Genomic DNA, 22,127 nt, shown 5'->3' with positions numbered 1-22,127 from the left:
CGATTGCTTTATCAAACTGAAATCCCTATTACGAAACTTTTCAACAACCAAACACTTTTTATGGCTTCAATATGTACGTCATTAATTTTACGTCATAATTTGTTTCTATAGATTTTTTTAATTAATAAAAAGAAAATTCTTATCGAATAACCTTATATTATATAAAATATATTATGATGTTTTCGCGTTCAAAATATTTGGACGTAATATTATCGCTTTATAAAATAAGACGGTCGCATTAAAAATGCGCTAATAAAATCCTCGACGCCTATCCAATTTTAAAGTTAATATTATAAAACCGTTAATAGCGGCCAGAGTCGATTTGCGGGTCCAGAAACCGCGCGTCGCTAAACCCTCCAATTATGGAACGTAATCCCTCCCAAAATTCTCATCGCGCACACGCGTGCCAACTTATCGCATTTTGACTTTCGTGTACCTTTAAATTTACTCACAAAGCCCTTTGATGTAGATATGTATAAAAAACTACATATTTTATTTATAAATGCATTACAAAAGAATTGGGTTATAAACATATTTATTTTTAAATTTACGTTTAAAGACAAACATACGTATTAGGTAATTTGTATTTACTTTTATAAATATAAATTTCCCCCACCTCTTGTCAATTTTTTTATTCCATTAGCATAAAATGTTGGAGGCATGACTCAAAATATTTCGATAGCCCCCTTTTCACATCGTCTGCATTTTGATTTTTTGATCGATCGAAAAAAAAATAGTAGTCGGAAAGAGCAAGGTCTGCAAAAACTGGTGGATGAGATAAAACCGAAACTCAGCCAAGTTTCTTGATTTTATCGAGAGTAAATTTCACCACATGGAGATGGGAATTGTCATGTTATAGAACTATATATTCTATCCAGATGACCACATTACAAGGTCGCTGTTATTTTTAAGAGTTTCGTAATACACAATCCCTTTGCAATGCTACCATACACACAAAATACCTTTTTTACAGTGAGCTCGAAGCTGCGAAGTAAGTTTTGCTATTTGTCTTTTTGATAACCACTGTCTTCTACGGCGATTGTTGTCGTACAGCACCCATTTCTTATCTCCGGTTAATATTCAGAACCTCTTAGAATATGCGGATAGACGCCGACTTGTTTTCTTCTCTTAATTCGTATGGAACCTATACACTTTGTCTCCAAACCTTCCCAATATTCATAATGTAATGTAATGCAATGTTTAATCTGGATATAATTTGCTTCCAAGTTTACAGTCAATACATCATTGTCCATCTTTGCTGGTCTCCCACATCCAGGAATGTTCTTGCTATCGTAATTTCCCGTTAAATTTGTTTAACCATCTTTTACATTTATGGATATCTAATGAATCAACTACCACTTAATATGTGTTTAGTGGCCGTAGTTGTCGCTTTTTTAAATATTTTTTTTTAATATTAGAATATCAAATGTACAATAACGCAGATATAACAAGAGTAAAATAACGGAAGAAACAATTCTACTTTACAAAATCATTTATGGAAAATAGCACACACGTTTTTCTGAATAACTATTGCTTTCGCAAATCCATTTAGTGAAGTACTAAATAGCATCTATTTTCAGACCTATAATGTTATAATAACATTAAATGTTTAATAAGACGCACAGACTAGATTGTCTGGTTTGCAACAAATTATAATTGCAAATACCAAATATCTCTAATTAGCACGCCTTTGTATTTCGCTTCCTACAATCCAGTAGCGGTAAACCGCTACACCTTGTTTCCCTGTAAAACTCATTATAAAATACATCGCGCTACCCTCAAGTTTGAGATAAATTACCAAAAATATATACATTAAATATATACACACAATAAATTAAATGCGGTAATTAGACATTATATCCTTCTTTGAAATGTGAAATGTTAACAATTATATTATTATTTGAGAATATATTTAAGATTTAGATACATCTATTTATTTTTATACATAGCAATAACTACTCACTTATTAAATAATTAAATCTAGATCTATTCGATTTAATGTATATTAAGACATATACGTTAGTTTAACGGAACATATATGAGCTAATTTTAATATGAAAAATAGTATGGACCTCTTAATGTTAGATATAGAAAAAGCTTTCGACGCAGTATGTCATGACGGATTAACTCGCAAACTGTACAAATATAATACTCCCGACTATATGCTACACTTGATACGCTCATACTTGAATAGTAGAAGTTACAATACATTGTTTTGAATCTGATTATTAAATTTTGTATTTAATATAAATAAGTCTAAATGTTCAAAAATGTAGTAATATGTAAGAAAAAAATCTTAAATTGTAATTTATTTAATTTTGCAACAGTTATTAGTGAAGTAGATATCTCGCATTATCATAGAGCAATATCGCTCCAAGTCTGTTTACGTATATTGGATGTCTTATGGTTAATTTTCTATACATAGTTTAAACTTGATTCTGCTGTAATAGTTTCGCCTGGTTTAAGAAACGATCGATGAATAATTTCAGCCAGAATACCACCATATTGTGCTTATATATTTTGTAATGCAAACTTAGTTTCGAAGCATTGGAGCTTATTTGTTGTTTAATCATTGTTCTGATTTTTTTTGGTTATCATATAGCATCTATTTTTCATCGCAGATAATGATTCTCTTTGAGAATGTGTCCCTATTGAACTAATTAAGAACAGATTTCGAAACGTTTCTGTTTTTTTTTTTTTTATCTTTCAGTCAGTTTCTGTGGTACCATTTGTCCACCTTATGGAGTTCAGATGTCCTGTAACTGAAATATAATAATTGTTCGTGAATTGTATTCAATGGTGTTTTAATGTGTTCCACGGGGCTCATTTTCGAGAATAATATAGCCGTCACATAACAGTTCTTTGACTAACAGTACCCTCGTCAAATCCAAAATTGCTTTTTCTCGTGGCCTGCGCTACTTTGTATTTCAATTATTTTTTGTAATAATTTAAAAACTTGTTAAATAAAATATATTTTTTATCGATTCCTTAATCATTGATTTAGATACATAGTATTATATTTAATTAAATTACATATTTTTCTGTTCACCCAAATGATGTCCCTGGTTCCGTAAAGTCTAGATTCGTAACCTGTGGCCACAGGTTCGAGCCATAGCAGCAAACTCTGTTAAAAAAAATATATATATATTTTTTCTTTCCTTATATGATATAAACAATATTTAATTTCTATTTTCCAGGTTTTAGCTGCGTCTTCTGGCGGGAGTGCGGCTCATTTCGAACCCCAAGTAGCCGCGCTATGTGACCCCGGAGCGGCATATCACCCTCAATTTATGAACGATCAAGGTCGCTGGGAGACAGACTTGACTTCCAAGCCAACAGCGGGGTCGTCCTGCATGAAGGACAAGATGGACATACTCGACTATTGTAAAAAGGTACGTAAAATAAAATTTACCATTGACTTAAACGTGGCTCAAAAGTGGATCAGAAAATATATTTAAACTTCCACCAGACCTAACCACTCCACTCTGAACACTGTTTAATAGTTTATTCATCCAATTAGTTTACGAAAGCTCAGAATATTATACACAATCATGTACAAAACAAGCCTAATTCTATATGAACGTTATTATAATATTTCCCGATCCGAACTCGGTCGGATTATTTTTTTCATTTTCTCTGTTTTATTTGTACGTCTACGCTTTACGCGAGATGTTTTTCGTAATGCCTCTCTGTGTATCTCATTACGGGCGATGTTGTTCTTGTTCAATTTACGACGAAACAAACCCGGATTCTGTTACGCTCTTATCTCGCTCTCGACGCATATTGTATTTTATATTCATAAATTTATAATATTTGACATTATTAGATGCCTAACGACGTGTAAAATTACGTCGAAATTGTGTGTTATTTTTTAGTGCTATGAAAACTAAACGCTCGAGATGCGGAACAATAAAATTTCATGCTCGACATGTGACATGTTTCAAAACGTGTTTTTGTTTGTTAGCGAAAGGGCGGCTCGTGTACGCTTAGTGAACAAACGTTCTTTTAAACTTCCCTGTCGACATTGGTTAATGCAAGGACGGATTATTTTCCACAAATGTATTGTATGGTATACGATTTTTACGAGAAGCATCTGTGGAAAGCTGCAATCTTGCACGTTTCCAAACAGGATTACGTAGACGTCGTTACTGTGAACGCTACGCTTAGCTACAAACGAGATAGCTTTAAAAAGTAAAGCTATATTTATATCTAACTGGTTTAGTTTAAAGAATCACTTATAAGGAAACCTATGTATATATTATATTTATAGTTTAACATAGCATGCTTAGGTTTAGGCACATTACATATGGATTCATATTAATTATTTAACTATTATTTATTTATTTTTAATCTGCACTAAAATATGATTAAAAATGCTACTTACATAATGTATATACAGCTCCTTTGATTTGTGATCTATATACGGTATATTTATACTCACAATTTATTATTTTTTAACTAGCATTAAATTTGTTACCATGAGAGTTGATAAATATAAAAAATATTTGCTACTTAAATTTAATGAGCTATAAAATGTATTATAATAACCACAGATTAGGCGTGTATTCATGTACATTTCCAAACAGTCTCTATCCGCGATTTATTATTATTAATTAAATTAAATTAATTACGAATAGAGTTTATTGTGGTTTTAATATCATTGTATTTTGTTGTTTATCTTGTTAGTTATCTGACTAGTAAATTAATTTGCTGTGCAGTAATTCCAATTAGTACCATTAGTCCAATTAGTGAAATACCGGGTCAAATAATTTTTAATATAAATTTAATATTGAAATAAATAAACGTATTTCATATTATATTAATTAATATAATCAAACCGGAAGAGCTTCTTAAATACAAATACAAATAAATTTTGAATAGTTTAAAATACCGAATATTTTTTTCGATTAAATAACATGTTTTAGAACGGAAATCTACCCCCAAAAAATTTCACAAATTTTTGAGTTGAAAAAACAGTTGTTATATGTCACTCTAAACCAAATATATTATATTGTGACATATAACAACTGTTTTTTCTTAGGTTTCGTAAGCCAGTTAAAAGCATTAAGATCTAAATAAGCTTTATCGTAAAACCTGTCTAGCTTTCGAGTAAAATATCAAAAATATTATTTTTCTTATATAAACAAAATCGTTGATTTCTTATTATAAAATTAAGCGACATATAAGAAAGTTAGTTTCTTACTATTATAAATAAATGGTTCAAGTCACTAGTAACAAAATTAAAAATCAAGTTTTACACGAATTAATTTATTATGTAATATTTTATAAAAATCCCTACATGTTTAAATGACTATTAAAATTAAAAACAGCTTAATAGCAAAATACCGATCATCATTTTTTACAAAAAAAGTGCAGCGTTACTATTAGTAATAAGTTTCAAAATATTCGTTATTTTAAACTTTTCAAATACTTAATAAGTGATAAAGAATCAAAAATTGCATTTTTAATTATGAATATTCACATAAATATATGTTATTGAAAAACAATGCAAATTATCAATTATTTCAACTTTAAAATGAGCATTAAGTATTTCAAACTTTTAATCAAGCTCAATTTTATTCATCTTTGCTGCCTAAAAGACTGCATTTCAGTAGGCTCAAAAACATATTACTATAATAAATTATTTTAGAAAGGCTTAAACAATCAAACATTATTTGTATTGATTTAAAAAATATTTGAAAAAAAATCAATATCAGTCATTGAGGAAATACACAGATTATTTATTTATTTTATTAATTTATTTAGCTTAATAGCTAATCTTTACATCTAACAAATTTAGTAAACATATATAAAAATATATAAAAAATACATAACAGAAAGAAAAAATGAAAAAATACAATAATAAAGTCTTAATATTATAATTTATTTCTATATGTACGAAGGTGTTTTTTTATTCCATTTATGAAACCCGTTATATTTTTGCTGTTTCGGATTTCTCTTGGAAGACTATTATATAAATCAAAACCTCCGTACATAATTCCCCTAGCCGTACTCGTTTTCTTATACTTAATTTTCTTTAAATTTTCTCTATTTCTAGTATTATATTTATGTACATCTTTATTTCTTATTAAATACTTATTAAAATAAGATGCATAATATTAACTCTGAAATATGAATAATTTCTGGAATTTCGTCAATAAAAAAGTGTTTTTTTTAATTTATTAATTTGTTTGTTGGCTATTATTTTTTATAAATAACACAAATAGGAAACTTCGTTTAAATTTTCATGGGTTAAAAAATGTGATATTTTATCCGAAAACGCGTGTTTTTTTATTATTCTAAATAAACGCGTGTTATCAAATCTCCAACGTTCCGAAATAAGCTAATTGTTAAACGTTTAAAACATGCGGCTATAGTCTAATGATATTCAAAACATACATGTGCCCCTGAATAAACTTCAATGAGTCAATCGACTGGCGCCATTTTCAGCTGAAGGGTCTGCGTTGTCTGATTCACTCGCGTGACGACGGGTATTTCCCTATGAGTCACAATGACGTCATATCCTAACCAGGGTGAATTTCGCCATTGACCAGTGCGAGCAGGGGGATTTCTTCGCTTGGAGAGGGTGGCGTTTTCACTCGAGGGGCTGGTTGTGCGCGCGAAGATAAAGGTTTTCCGGCGTCGTCGACGGAACAATTCATTTGGGCCGGTGGACGGCTTATGTTTTCGGCGGGCCGCAGAGATAAATGTCCCATTAACTCGGCTCTGGAACGTGACCGCATGCCGTGACATATTGCATTTAGACATACAGGCCATGATGACATTGTCATCCCACGCTAACGACCGGCGTCTGCGACAACGACATTGACGACAACGCAATATTATCAAGATTAATTTATGGCAAAAGAATTGAACTTGGATGCCAGATAATATAACTGACAACAATTTGCCAATGTCAGGTAGTCGATATTTCACTTAAGATTGTAGGTCAAGCATGATTCATAAATGAAACCTTAAAACGTGCACTGGAGCATATGATTGATAAAGAAAAATAGTTTGCTTTTATATTCTATCTACTTCCCCCTAAAGCGCTCTACCCATTTGGATCAACCTTACTTATACGGTAAAAAACTTTTCGTAGGACCTTTTCTTAGCTTGTTTTTTTAGTGTGGCGTTATTTTGCGCCTTCTGAATGAAAATTTCACTTTTCCTTAGAAAATACTGTCTGTGTTGAATAGAACATTTATGAATTCTTGATTTAAGAGCAGACATGTATGTATGTGTGTAAATACATATATCAGATAACTTTATATGAGAGAACACAAATAACAGGCCATCCCATAAAATGCGGTATTTTTATTTGATCAGAATTAATGACGCAATACTGCGTAATTCTGTGAAACAGGTGGGGGTATATATACCATAGTACAGCGTTGTTTCTGCAGTATCACAATTTGATAAAATCGTTATCCCTGGAATTTTACGTAAGACTTACTTTGATTTGGGAGTTGCGTGAAAATAAACCGAGATTTATGTTTCGGGCAGTATGAGTCAAGAATAAATATTGTTCAAGCGTTTTCATACTAAGCACTATAGACTTTTCTGGATTAAATAATTTTTGATTTGCACTTCTCACTTATGTCATTTATGGAAAAATAACCTATACTGGCATATTTAAATGGTTTCGATACTTCTGTATATTGCTATATACGATAGGGTGTCTCTTATACAGGCTAAAATTGTATCTTAAATTACGAAATCCGATATGCATACCCTCGAAATTTATTATATTTTACCCTTAACGCTTCTTAGTGAAATATAAGCTCTCTAGGATAATGTTAACCTGTGCCGAATTGATGAGAAAAAAAATTGGCACCGAGTGACGTTCATTCATTTACTTATTATAATAATGAAACTTAGGAACATAGAACATGCTTTTGTAAATTTCCGATTGATGAAGCATGAATTTGTAATAAATCAGATGCTTATTCCATTTGTCGTGTCAATTTTTAGTGTCGCTATTGAGTGACGGATTTTTGTGTCGTTTTTTTTGCGGTTGCTAAGAGCAAAAATATGTTCATTGTTTATCAAATTTCGTGCCATTTTTATCTAAAAAAATCGATAGTAATTTTGTAAATAATGAGGATATATAAAAATTAATAACTTCTAGTTTATTAATAAACTCACCATACAATGAGCCACTAAGTTTTTCGTTTGAATTTTCAAATAAGTAGAAAAATAATTAGAGACAGACGTTACATCTCGTATACTGCTGCAAAATTCGACTTTACACTATGTTTTAAAATTTGATAGCTATCCTTACTAATATTACTACGGACTTCTGATATGAGAGTATTGGTTAAAGTGAATTTTGGTTAATAGGAGGGCGCAAAAACAATTATCACTTCTCAGAAGTCAAAAATTCCTGTCAAAAGCAATAAAATCGTGACGGCGACGACACGATTTTATTGCTTTTGACGTGGATTTTTTACTTCTGAGAAGGAATAATTATATTTTGCACACAACTTTTAAGCAAAATTTGGTTTAATTATGCTTCCATGATTTGATTCTCACGATAAAAAAAATTGAAGTCGAACAATATGGGACATTAATATACATATATGGGCTTATTTAAGGGTCACTCGTTCGGCAATAGCATTTGGTCAGCAACAGACGTTTCATGGTTGTTTTTAGAAGAGAATGCGAATTGATGGTATCTTCCTTGATCAACATATTTAATTAGCATAACGATATAAATCTCTTTTGTTCAAGAGAATTTATCAAATAACTTTTGCTCAAAACATTCGTCATGAAGATTTCTATCGATCTAACTCGTGGAAAAAACAAATTATTTTATAGCATATCAATAAAGTTTATTAATAAACCTGGAAGCTGAAATTACCCACAGTTTTATTATAAAGCTTCAGACCCTCCTCAAAACCTTCACAACCACAAGATTTATCAACGATACGCGAAATAACAACATCAAATTGGTGGCATCGGTGAGCTTCACCGAAACACTTTAATTTATAACATAAAAATATTATCTGACAAATATAATCTGTTGACCACAAGAAGACACTATATCCACAACAGAAGTGAGGACTCTATAGGGTGTGGTAAACTACTATCGAGACCATCGATAAGTAATGCCTTCCTAAAAGCTTATAGTACTATTATAACTGCCTTCCTAATAACGAAGTTTTATATCATTTTCGTTATACAAACAATTGCGTATCTGAGCGGATATCAATTAATTGGTATCCATTAACAGTTTCAAGGCACTTAAATAAGCCAACAATATAAATAATGCGATAATCGGTGCCCAAATATTATAAAAATACGTATGTATGTATAATACATAAATTGAACTACTTATTAAAATAAAATATATCTAATTTTTGCTTTGTAGCCCTTTTTTTTATTCCTTTGAAGTTTTCGCAAATCATTCTCGATCTTATTAAAATATTAAGCAATATTCTTAATAAATAAAAATCGTTTACCCAATTTTTACCTTTTTTTTATCTAGTTTAATTAGAACTTCGTTGCTCATTTCCGTTGAAAACGAAATTCCTTTCTTCCAGACTTAGATCCAATTCTTTGGTCTGTATATCCAATCCAATCCAGATCCAATTTTAGTCTGTATATCCCCTAACTACTTGTGTTATATGTTACTCATCGTAGATATTTAAATATCACTCCAAGCATTAACAATATTTTTAACAGCATTATAAATGTCATACTCTTTCAAGACTTGTGTTAACGATTTTACGTTCTATCTATCAATAGCTTTAACTACCTGCCTTTGTTTTCAATATAGTGACATAGCAGATGACCTCGTGTATTATCAGTTAACAATAAAATATTTAATTGTAGGTTTTTGTATAAGCAATATTATTTTGTCATCATCAATAATTTTAAATGATTAGTCATCCATATAACAGGTAGCAATATTATTAAAATATTATTTAAGGCTCTTTAATTTTCGCTGTAGGAAATAATAAGTAGTTTTACTTAACGATCCCCAGCAGCATTTCTATCTATTGATATTCAAAAATCTAGCAATGGTTTTTCTAGTTATGATATCTATGACCGATCTGACATTTTTTCTCTCACTCTTTTACAATATTTTTTTGTTTTATTCAAAAGCACGTAAATGTGATTGATCTCTTTGGTATTTAACTATTGAAATTTCAATTGGGACGAAAACATTTCCGGCAAGCATAATTGCTTCTTTATACATAAACAATTGCATTGTTACGTGCAAGCGAATATCCTGACATTCTGTCTGAAAACTCGATTTTATAGTACGCATAAAATATTTAATGTACGTTCAACTCGTAGCGTACCTTCATCCATCGATATGCTATTTCATTTCCGTTTCGAAATTTCACGACCAATCTACCTGGCACGTATTGGCTGGTGCTGTAAAATAATTATCGGCGCGGATCTTTCCCGGCGGAAAATTATTTCCGGTCAAATCGGCACCGTATCCGGTGCGAGATAATGTAATCGACACCGAGGCCGAAGTGCGGAATACAATTTCGCGAAAAGCGACTCACATATAGCCGCCCCTACAGTACAAATATATACGGAGGCCCCCCTGTCGAAAAAGGAACCGCCCCATAAATATGTATAGACAGACCCCGCGTGTAGGAGGAGAGCTGAATATAAAACTATGAGGGCTCGTTTATAACGGCTTCACTCTTTTGAAACGCGATACGTTTGTACGACGTATCCATGTAACACGATCCAGTATAAAAACGCTTCTTTTTAATGTACAATGCTGGTCGACCGCCGAGGATGGATTAAAACAGATTTTGTAGTGTGTAATTAATCGGATGTTAAAATCCTTGTTTTTTAAAGCATGTAAAATATGTGATTTTGACATTTTTTAACTTACTTTGCAAAAACATTTTATCGACCTGTACGATTCGACTACCGTTATTAATGAATTAAACTGTATATTTTATATGGAATCACGGTACAAAGAAGCCACATATATTAGATTGAAAAAAAAACAGTGGTATAAATCAGAGACTAATACCTGAAAAACCAAGGTTTTTTCAATTCCCATTATGTCTGGCAGATAATAACTAATGATTATTGAATATTGAATGTGTTTAATTCCGATCGATCATCACAGATTAGGTTTTTTTTTAGATTTTCCTTATCTCACGCATCAATATCGTGATGAATTACTAAAAGAAACAGGGCGTGCACATTTATTAATTGTGTGTTTGTAATAATAGTTTATAAAATAGTTAATAAAATATGTGTCATTGTTAACAGAATTTGCTTTTAGTCTGTTATCTCACTACTTACTTAGTATAACGCAAGTCATGTTGCAACGGAAAATTTACAATTAATAATCGTGTTATGCGATTTTATTTATATTTCAATCATTTTCAATATTTCTAAAAAGTAACCATTTATAATGCCTACTACCTAAGAATGAATGTTTGTATACGAGTGAAAAATTATTAATTCCTTTGAACATACTTGAAGCTATTGATAACATTGGTAAAAAAATAATAATATCATTGATCTAATTAAGAATACTATATGACTAAAACCAACAGAAATGCAAAGTGCTGGCAAAAAAAATCACCCAAAATTGTGAGTCATGCTTAATTAAAAAAAGAGAACTTCACAGTCGCATTTATATTTATTACTATTGAATGCTGACTACTTTCACTGAAAGGAAAAAACATCTACAATGTATTTACAATATTATTTGAAACGGAATAGCGTAGTCTGTAACGTCTCAGATTAGTAACTCTAAGGTTGATGGTTCAAGCCCCGGCAGCGATACTCGAATTTTTATTTATAAAAAAAATGCGCTAATATTAAAAAACTGGCCCCAGCTGCAGAGACATCTATTGGTTATAAATTATATTACATATAATAATTTATAATTATTAATATAGAGGTCGCCGATTCCCAGACTGGTGGTTAATACTTGTAGGTATTCATATCTGATTGACTTACTCAGTTGGTACAGATTTACCCCGTTGTAACGTATTAGGTTTCACGCCTGTCAGGTTACGACGAAAAATTTAATATGATTTTTACAAAAATGCATTTTATTTTTTATCTGATGATAAAATATTTTGTTTTTGCCAAAGAATCTACGATATTTTTAATAACACTAACCCTGAATTTAGGGTTAGGGCTATTAATTTTGATCCAAAAATTTTCTCCATTTTTGATGGATTTTCGAACTGAAAATTCCACGAATGTTCAGCCTTTTTATGGATTTTAGAGCTCAAAATCCAGGCTTATTTTGAAAAAAATCGAAAAAAAATATATGATAGTCCACAATTTTCAGGTTTCTATTATTTTTTATGATTCCAGAATTTGTGGCCCGTTTTAAAAAAAATAAAAATTTTACTAGTCCTTAAATTTTCAGCTTTAATAATAGATTTTTTCATACTAAACATTAAATGTAGGGCCAGTTTTAAAGAAAAATTATAAAAAAAAAACGAAAAATTAAAATTACAAATTTTTAGCCTTTTTGTTAAATTGTATGGCCTGTTATAACAAAGTCCATAAATTGTTATTCTTTTTGATGGATTTTTGCGCCCAAAATCATAATTTTTTTTTCCTGTTTGGAAGTAAAAACGTAAAATTGTACTATACCACAAAACTTTAGCTTTTTAATATTTTTTATTTTTAAATAAAAAATATTTTTAAAGTCTACAAATTTTCAGTTTTTTTGATGATTTGTAACTTAATTAATATCTACTCTATTTGTAAATAACAATAAATTGGCAGGATTCAACAAAAGCACTTTCGCCAAAATTGTTTCGATACTTGAACGTTTTTCTAAAAAAGTGCATATTTCATAAAACAAATTGTTTCTAGATGTTCTTATATTGTATCCTGCTTTCTCAAAAGTTTGAAATCCAATGACACAATATTGAGTTTGTATGTAAATGGCAATATTTATTCAGATTTTTTAGTATTATTTTTACTGGAGTTCTAAAAAACTGCATATTCAAAAATAAGGCATTTTATAGTATAACATATTCTTGTTTATTACGTAGTTTATATTTTTCATATTTCATGTATGCCATTTTATACATTGTTTTAATAATAAACAATGATAGAGATAAATGGTTAAAACATATGATTCTTAAGCATAAAGAATACAAATTTATTAGATTCTGATAACTGATAATTTTTACTATATTTCCATATAAATTATATCAGTAATTTTAATTTGCATTGTGACGTTTCAAACAATGACTTTATGGAAAGCTAGAACATCAAAAGTTTGACTGAACAAAACAAGAGAAATCGTCATGCATTTTTTTATTTTGTAACCCAAGTTTACTCACAATAGCCACGTAAATATTCGAAAGCAATCCGCATCAATTATCAAAACATCAAAAACTTCGAATGACACGCCTAGAAATAACATAAATTGTACGTAATGATCGCCCACAAACGACCACCTGGAAATAACATGTTATGATGTATCGGAGATGGAGCTAAATAATAATGCTATTGGTCCTCTTGTGCTTCATTCTCGTACAACTAATATCAACCAATTCAACTAAGCTAATCACGATGAACCAGATACTAGAGAGTCCGTATAAATATTATTTGTTTGTAATAAACTGTACATCAAGCGGCTCTTTTTTATCTAACTGACGTAATATTAAAGTATAGAATCGCTTAAAATACAAATATAATGATGATGATCATATTAATTGTATATATGTATTATACATACATATACATACGTCTAAACTATACGAGTGTAATGCAAATATTGCTATCTCATTTTTATTTATCAATATCTAAGAAAGAGATAGCGCTTCATTTACGAATATATATTGGCGCAAAATATTTCAATTGTAAGTGAAGAAATCAGATAACCAGAAAATATTTTTTTACCCCTAATGCAGTCAGAGACCATTATTGTCCGAATTTTATCCGTCACATTTTAAACGGCTGCTACCGTAGTTTTACACTAAACGCTGCATTGTGATATATGATGGTTTCTTTTAATTACATTTTATGACTTTATATGAGTCCTATTGGGTTGCATTGCGCAGCCATTAACAAAGCATACACAACAATTGTGCGCTGCGCTGTAAAGCATGCCTATGTATGTGTTTAAGTGGTTCTATTTTTACTAGAATTCTCTGGTTTATATTCATCGTTAATCTGGAGTATTTTATTACTTAGTATTAGTAGTTGTAAGCACGTAGTAAATGCAACAATTAGAAAGGGGCAAGACTCAAATCCAGCATCTTATAGTCCATAAAATTTAATGATTCAAATATTTTCATAAAAATTTCAGCGATTTTTTCACTCGATTGGCATCACTACCATTTACGCTTGAGTGCGCAAGACGTTTTGATTTTTTTTTGCTAAAGTAAAAATTGCTGCTGAAATCCATAGTTGTTTTTGTTTATGGTAATGCCTTCTTCGTCTTGAAGGCTTTCAATAAGGTTACAAAATAAAAAGCTAGACTTATATAGCATTGAGATTTATTACGACTGTTTAAAAAAATAGTAAAGGGGTGTTCTAGATGAATTTATTGTAAGTTTAACCCATAATATAATGTTTTTGTGTATGTATATATTTTTAATATACTGCAGATAGATATTGCAAAATTAAAAAGCACGTCATAATCATGTTTTAATATTAAAAGCTAATTTTTAATTTAAAAATATTTTTTGAATTTTCAATTCTTTTTTTAATATTTCACGTCCTAGGATTAAATATCAAATGTTTGATTGCTGCTTTCTATAGTGATAGTAATCTTTCAATTAAATTCATGGATCACGCTGTGTGTTATATTGTATTAAATATATTTTTGGAAGATTCACTGCGTAAAATATGTTATATCCGCATTAATATATTTGTGTACATTTGCGAAAGGAAACAAACACACTACGCATTCAATTAATTCCTTTTGCGCAAACGAAACGTGGCACGAGAGCGTTTAGGATTTGGGGGGTAAAAGGACATCTCTTTTGGGACAACTCGACGCGCGTAGTAGGTACGCATTCTCTTGAGAGGATTAAATGTTTTGTCTCGCGAAAAATGTTAATTTATCAAGGAGGCCCCGTAGGGTATGTAGCTAGTGGGTAGTAAGGTCGGAACGCCCGCCAAAGTCGTTACTTTTCAGGTTTTACGATCCGAACGCGACTGTAGATTACGCGAGCCCATTGTGCAGGATTACCGGGAAAGACGCCCCGGAATGAGCGCGTATCGAATTAAACTTCGGCGGCGGAGGCTGCGACCCCCCGAACGGATCGGATTTTCTCGTGATCGAATACTCCAATTGGAAAACTTTTCGAATTGTACATAATCTCCGGGCGCGAAATGTGCGCCGATAAATATTTGCCGAAGAATATTGCTCGCTACAACCCGGGACGACACACTTTCGCCGTTGGCCGAAAGTTATTGTGACTTTTGGCTTCCTCCGAGATCGTTACTAACTTTGTATACGTGTTTGTGTGTGTTTGCGGTTGACGCTCTTGAAGAGGGTAAACATCGCAGTGAGACAGTGACATCTTCGCCCATTCACATTCGAAGATATGTCACACGAGGAATATTGGAATTCAGACGAATTATTGGTTCATATGCGCTAATGCTTTCCGGTTAATATACTACTGAAATAGCATACGATAAAATACACGATAAAATTTTAATCATTAAAAAAACTAAAACCAGATGATAAATTCTTGGAAATAAACATACAGAAATTTTACTGTTAAAAACTGTAAATATCATGGGAAAGTAGAAATGCTAGCTAACGATTTTTCTATATCGTACAAACGCACTAAAAAAATAATAAAACTGTAAACAAAGTCAACAAATTGATAAGAAAAATAAAAGCCTCCGCGGTAGATAACAATTTAATTTTAAATGTCACGAGTCCTGTAATTAGCAAATTAAATAACACATTGATAAAACACCTTTCTGGAATTTTCATGCATTACTTAACAAACATCTTTGCCGTTTGCTTATTTTTTGGGTATTTGTGTTTGTAATGTTTGCAGTTGCATACCTGCAAAATACGTCTTTTTAAACAGAAAATGCACGAAATGAGCCAATTGATACAAAAGTTAAACTGTTAATTTGAAGATAAAAAACTCTCTCTAATATGAATAAATTAAATGTACGAGTCATATAATGTACACTACGTTTGTCATTTAGTTAGCAGAAGATACAGTGAAAAAAAAATTCAGGGGTGCATCTTATATTCCGGAATGGATGGTATCCACTTCATCGACGGACATTATAAAACTGTCCTGAAATTGGTTATTTTTCCATTACACAAGCAATCAATAACTGTTTTTTTCTAACGCATGAGAGGGCGTTTTAGATGCATATTTAAAATTATTATAAAGGATAATGAACCAGCGATGTATTATATATCCTGATTTAGATTTATTGTAGAGATTGGCTGCTTACCAAAACCAAAAAGTGCCCTTAAGAACCGAAAAGTACCATGTCGTGTTTTAGATTCTAATTCCCAGTGGAGTTGTATTTATATACAATACTTGAGACTAGAGAGATTTTCTTTTAATTTCGCACTATAAGAAATGAAAATTATCCTTATATTTAAATCATTTTTGTGCCAAGTATTTTATGTTATTAATGCTCTGCTATTTTACTTGAATAATCGAATAATGGATGTTTATAAACCTTGTCATCGAACCAAAATAGTCAGTAATGTTTTCTTTTATCGTTTTTTTTTACTGATGAATACAGAAAAGTTGAGATTTAAAAAAATATTATTTATTAAAACGAATAAGAATAAAAGGAATAATATTAAAATAAATCATTGGAGCGGCCCTAGAATAGTCTTTAAATATACCGATAAAATATATTTAGGCCATAATTAAGAAAAAAATCGATTGCTTTTTTTAAACTTCGGCGGTGTCGTCTATGTCGTAAACTGTATCGGATGCGAGTTCAGCACTGAACTCTTGTATATTTCGGAAACGAAGTAGTAGATTTAAGTGAAAATTATAAATTATTAATTTTTAGATATTTTACTGTCAATCCAAAGTACTATATATAACGATCATATTTGTGATAAATAAAAAAAAAATCATTTTAATCACCATTACATCATTACAAAATTTAAACAACGATATTTAATGAATCTTGACTGTCAGATTATATTTTGGATACACTGCCAAAAACAGACGAAGAAAACGAAGTTAATTTATTTATTGAGGAATATATTTAATTACATTGTGTTTATGCTTTCATCAATTTTAATATCCTATTATAATATAATAATCTTAATTTAGTTTTGTTTGCTGTGATTCAAACAAAATTAATATAATAAAATACCTTAAGTAAATTTATATTTTTTTATATAAATTCTAATATTTGGTTTAAAAGACGTAATCATTATTTAACGTTGAATTTCTGAATCCGTAAAAAAGATTTGTATGTTTGAAATATGTAAAATATTATTATTACTTGACAGTTTAATTAATATACTGTCCATTTTAGGTAGTGGGCGAAATTAATCTACCGTAAAATATTAAATTAAAATCAAATATAATTTCACATCACACTCTTTCATATTGACGCTAAAACCTTTAGGCGCACCCTTCTCTATTCGAAACAAGATTGGCTTTATGGAAGTAATTAAATCATTCAAAAATCTAATCTAAAATATGTTTATTAATAATTTAACCACCTTTTTACTGATATAATAATGCAATTAGTACGCAAAACATTCACCTTTAACAGTCTATAAATTTCGCATTATGCTGCATACACTAGCAAGAAAAACCATTTCCGTGTTTTTATCTTTGAATTACACTCGTATCTAATCTTATCTCTGTATTTTAATTGTGTGTAATATGTATTCATAGGTTTGACATTGTAAAGTCTTAAAGGTTGAAAGTTATTTATATATATAATATATATTTAAAATATATAAATAGCTATCGATCATATTACTTCTTGATTAATTGTAAAACGATATCGTATATACGATTATAATATATAAATAATGTTGAATATATGGAATTACATTAAATAAGCACTTAAACGACTAGTAACCAAGTACTTAAGCATCAAAGTTAATTATTTAGTGAAACTTAGTTTTACATATTGCTCTTGAACGCATTAGATACTTGTATAACACCTATATGAACTTTCAAATTGAATTTCCGAAACTAACCTTACAATCTGAAGCGAGAAAGTTTTAATTGATATGCTTTACTATGCATGAAAAATATTCTTCTTCAATGCAATTATTATTATACAACTCTCTTATATTTTTTTAATGTTGTACACCCTACTGTTGTTATCATATATAAAATGTGTTATTATTTAATCTGTGTAAACCACAGACCGATGAATAATTCACGACTAGAATTAGTGGTTCGATACGCATTTTAGGCTCGCCTTTGTCTTCCGTTTTTTGAAAACACACGAGGAACGCTCTCAGTAATGTATGCATAGTGGATGCGCATCGCGCTTAAGCTGCTCATTGACACACTCTGTTGAGTTTTTGTGAAGTCTCCGTCTTCCGTGAAGCACTCCACTTCTTTGTAGTCGAGCTTCACCAGCTCGAGTAAAGTGCTCCAACTCTTTTCTATCCATCCCCATCCGCGGCTGCTGGAAACACTGCAAGCGCGACCGAGGAGTTATTATTTTTATCCCACTCGCGTAACGTTGTTATTTTTATCCAAAGTCTGCGAGGAAAATGAACGAGTTTAAGTATATATGTAGATTTTTGCTAGCGCTGTACTCTGTCACATCACTCCATGTCTTAAAAACTGACGTTCGAACCGAGTAATCCTTCTGTCTTCCTTTGAGACGTGTGCATTTTAAAAACAAAAGATTTGCTCGACGTCGTGCTCCTTGAAAGGCTTTCTTATTCGCATTTCAGCAATAAAGGCGGGGAACAATTCCATCCGCGAACTCTGAAATTAATTTCGCTAAATAATGTTAAGACATAACAATGTCAAATTACATAAAACAAAATTAGTTGAATAAGGCAAGGAAAACGAATTAAGCGTAGTGTTTTACCATTCCCGTATATGCTTGATTTTTTTAACATACTTTTTTAAGCGAAGCGCGAAATAAGTTTGTTTCTAGCCGAGTGCTTATTTAAAGGCAATTTATTATCAGACTAAAATTTACGTATAAGTTTCTGATTCAATCAGTTTCCCTCACACACAATCCTTATCTTTGTACGTGACAACTTCAAATTTATGTATATATATTATATGATAAATACAACACATTGCACCACTGGTTTTGAAAACTAAAAACTCTGCAGATGTTCATTGGTGATGATATTATATAAGTATAGATTAAAATGCGTATATTAACCATAATTAATTACTTATTATTTTTAAATTTATTGTTATCAGCCAAAATAGTGTGATAAATAACCATCACTGTGTCAGTGACTAATCCCTGAAAGACATGGATTCAAATCTCATACGGAACCTACTGTTTTTTAGTAAAAAAAATAGTGATACAATAATTGTAATTCCGATCGATCATCCCAGATTAAGTTTTCCTAGATTTTCCTAATCTCTCTGATAAATATCGTAACAAATAATTAAAATAAAATTAATTTTGATCATGCATTGTAATATATATATATATATATATATATATATATATATATATATATATATATATATATATATATATATATATATATATATATATATATATATATATATATATATATATATATATATATATATATATATATATATATATATATATATATATATATTAATTGTAAGCTAAAATAATAGTTTATAATTAATAAAATATATGATTTAGAGACTTTGATTCCAGTCTGGTGTTCCATTACTTACTTAGTATTGTTGTTTGTATTTACCGCGTTGTAACGCATTGAGCTAATGTCTGTCATATTGCAACAAAGGATTTACAATAAATTAATAATGAATATGACGTCATCATCATTATAGACATATAATTGTGTTACGCGTTTTTTATGTTCAGAATAGTAATGTGACTCAAAATGCTCAATATAACTTAAAAGTAAAAGATAACTAGTCTACATAAAAAAACAACTGAATATTTAATATATATATTCTAGCATTCAATCTATAAAAAAAACGTAATTTAAATAATCTTTAACGTGTAATACCAATTCAAATATTCAAAGATTGTTTTAATCATTTTTTTATAGACATTTATCCTCATTTTCCATAAATTTACTTTTGATGTAGCAATTACTGAAACCGCGCTTCATCTCCGCCAAATATCAGGATCTATCCGGCACGTGCGATAAATATAGAAATACGTAAATATCTAAATATTACACAACTATATTATAATAATAAACAAAAAATATTATTTAAATTTATTATTATAATAATAAACAAAAAATATTATTTAAATTTATTATTATAATAATAAACAAAAAATATTAAAACAACAATATTAAACTAACGTGCTACAAATACTTGCTGTAGCCGTGTCAAGAATTTGTCGTCTTGCCGACAATGAGTAATTTAAACTTTCTCCCATAAAAAAAACGATTTTCGTCCCGTCGTTGGTGTTGTTTATATTTATTTATTTTTATTCTGTTCAACTTTTAATTGCTTCGCATACTATTTTTTTTCCTGCGCCAACAATGAAAATAAAGGATCTCGAAATCGAGAACGTTCTTTTCGTAAAGAAAACTTCGCCCCTTACATTTCGCACGCGCCGATTGTCCGACGTTCGAACAAAGAGTTATCATTTTATTTATGGCTCCTTTTTATTGTCCCTTTCAGGTGTATCCGAATCGAGACATCACGAACATCGTCGAGGCGTCGCACTACCTGAAAGTCGGAGGATGGTGTCGCCTGGGGGCCACCAACCCCGCCAAGTGCAAAGCTGCCCGATGGGTCAAACCGTTCCGTTGCTTAGGTAAGCTTTTAAAATATATTTTTATATACATGCAACTATGAATTAGCGCCGGAAGAGTTAGTTTTGCGCGTCCATGCAAATTTTCCAAGCCAGTAATTCAAAATCGGTTTTTGTACCTCCCGCATACCCATTTGATTACTTGTTCTGATTTAGTGCAAGGCGCTGATATTTACATACATATGTAGATGATCATAAAAAATACACATAAAAACAATAATAATAATAATAAATATTACATAGTTCGTATATGACTTCGTTTGATTAGGACTTGCTTTCGCTTTCGTGTTCAGAGATTCTCCTTAAATCAGACTTCATCGTCTTCAAAATTTCTTAACCCATCTTTAGTAGCCTTCGTCGTTTTGTTGAATATTAACAACCAATTTATTAAATACATAAATTAACAACCGCATGATTTGAACGTGTCACACATTTAATGCGCCATTAAGGGTTTAAAATTACAATATATACATTACGTATAAAACTATGAATGGGTATGTAGCATATATAAGAGTGAAAGACCTTATATGAAAAACAAATTTATTCCGCAGGATTAAAAATCGAGTACCTTAGAGATTACGTTATGTTCCATATTAATTTATTTAATAAATGTAAATACGAGTTTTTTTTATCGCAATGCGACTTCTCGCGTATTTTTTATTGATTCCGTTAAAAGAAAATCTTACCGTTAAGTAGATATATTAAATTTAAATTGGATATGCGCACATTGGAAATATCCAATAAAGCTGTGTCGTTAAAATATAAGAATAAAAGGAATTTGTTTTCCTCTTAAAATTGCGCAATGTTTTCCATTATGTTTAATTTATACATTTTAAAAAACATTTAAATGCAAATATGCTAAACGCTAGTTTAGACGACTTTCCGTAAAATATTAGTGGCTTTGTTTGCAAAATATTATGTACGGTCTCGAATACTATTTTGTGGAAAAAATACTTTTTTTCGATAGTATAGGCTAACATGCAACTAATCTAGTCTTTAATAATATTATATAATTGCGTATATAGTTATAATCTACTAGCTTAGTCTTGAATTTTACTATTTTAAGGGGCAGTTGTATTTTGATATATTATTTATATTTTTACTGATTGATTAAAAAATTATTTTAGTATTAGGTTAAAAAAACGTCTATTTATAATTAATATACATCTATAGATAAATATTTTTAATTGAAAAAAAAATCTGCGATTTAAAGTCAGAGAGTCAAATATATTCATTGAGCTAACAAGAATCAGACTTATCTTACGCTA

The 22,127-nt window shown here is 30.3% G+C and overlaps 1 protein-coding gene across 2 annotated transcripts in view; it reads left to right on the top strand.

Annotated features, from left to right (window-relative positions):
- Positions 1–22,127, top strand: part of Appl (amyloid-beta-like protein) — a 237,073-nt gene that overhangs the window by 144,540 nt on the left and 70,406 nt on the right. For both annotated transcript variants that reach the window (XM_088195805.1, XM_088195804.1), the window contains exons 2-3: positions 3,198–3,392; positions 20,727–20,862. In XM_088195805.1, coding sequence (XP_088051931.1) covers positions 3,198–3,392; positions 20,727–20,862 — 331 coding nt within the window. The remainder of the gene's footprint in view (positions 1–3,197; positions 3,393–20,726; positions 20,863–22,127) is intronic.

The sequence above is a fragment of the Plectrocnemia conspersa genome, unplaced genomic scaffold, assembly GCF_051122295.1.
Source record: "Plectrocnemia conspersa isolate PC_06_02 unplaced genomic scaffold, ASM5112229v1 ptg000010l, whole genome shotgun sequence".
Classification (NCBI taxonomy): domain Eukaryota; kingdom Metazoa; phylum Arthropoda; class Insecta; order Trichoptera; family Polycentropodidae; genus Plectrocnemia; species Plectrocnemia conspersa.
The sequence above is the reverse complement of the archived record's forward strand: the minus strand, read 5'-3'. Positions and strand labels throughout refer to the sequence as shown.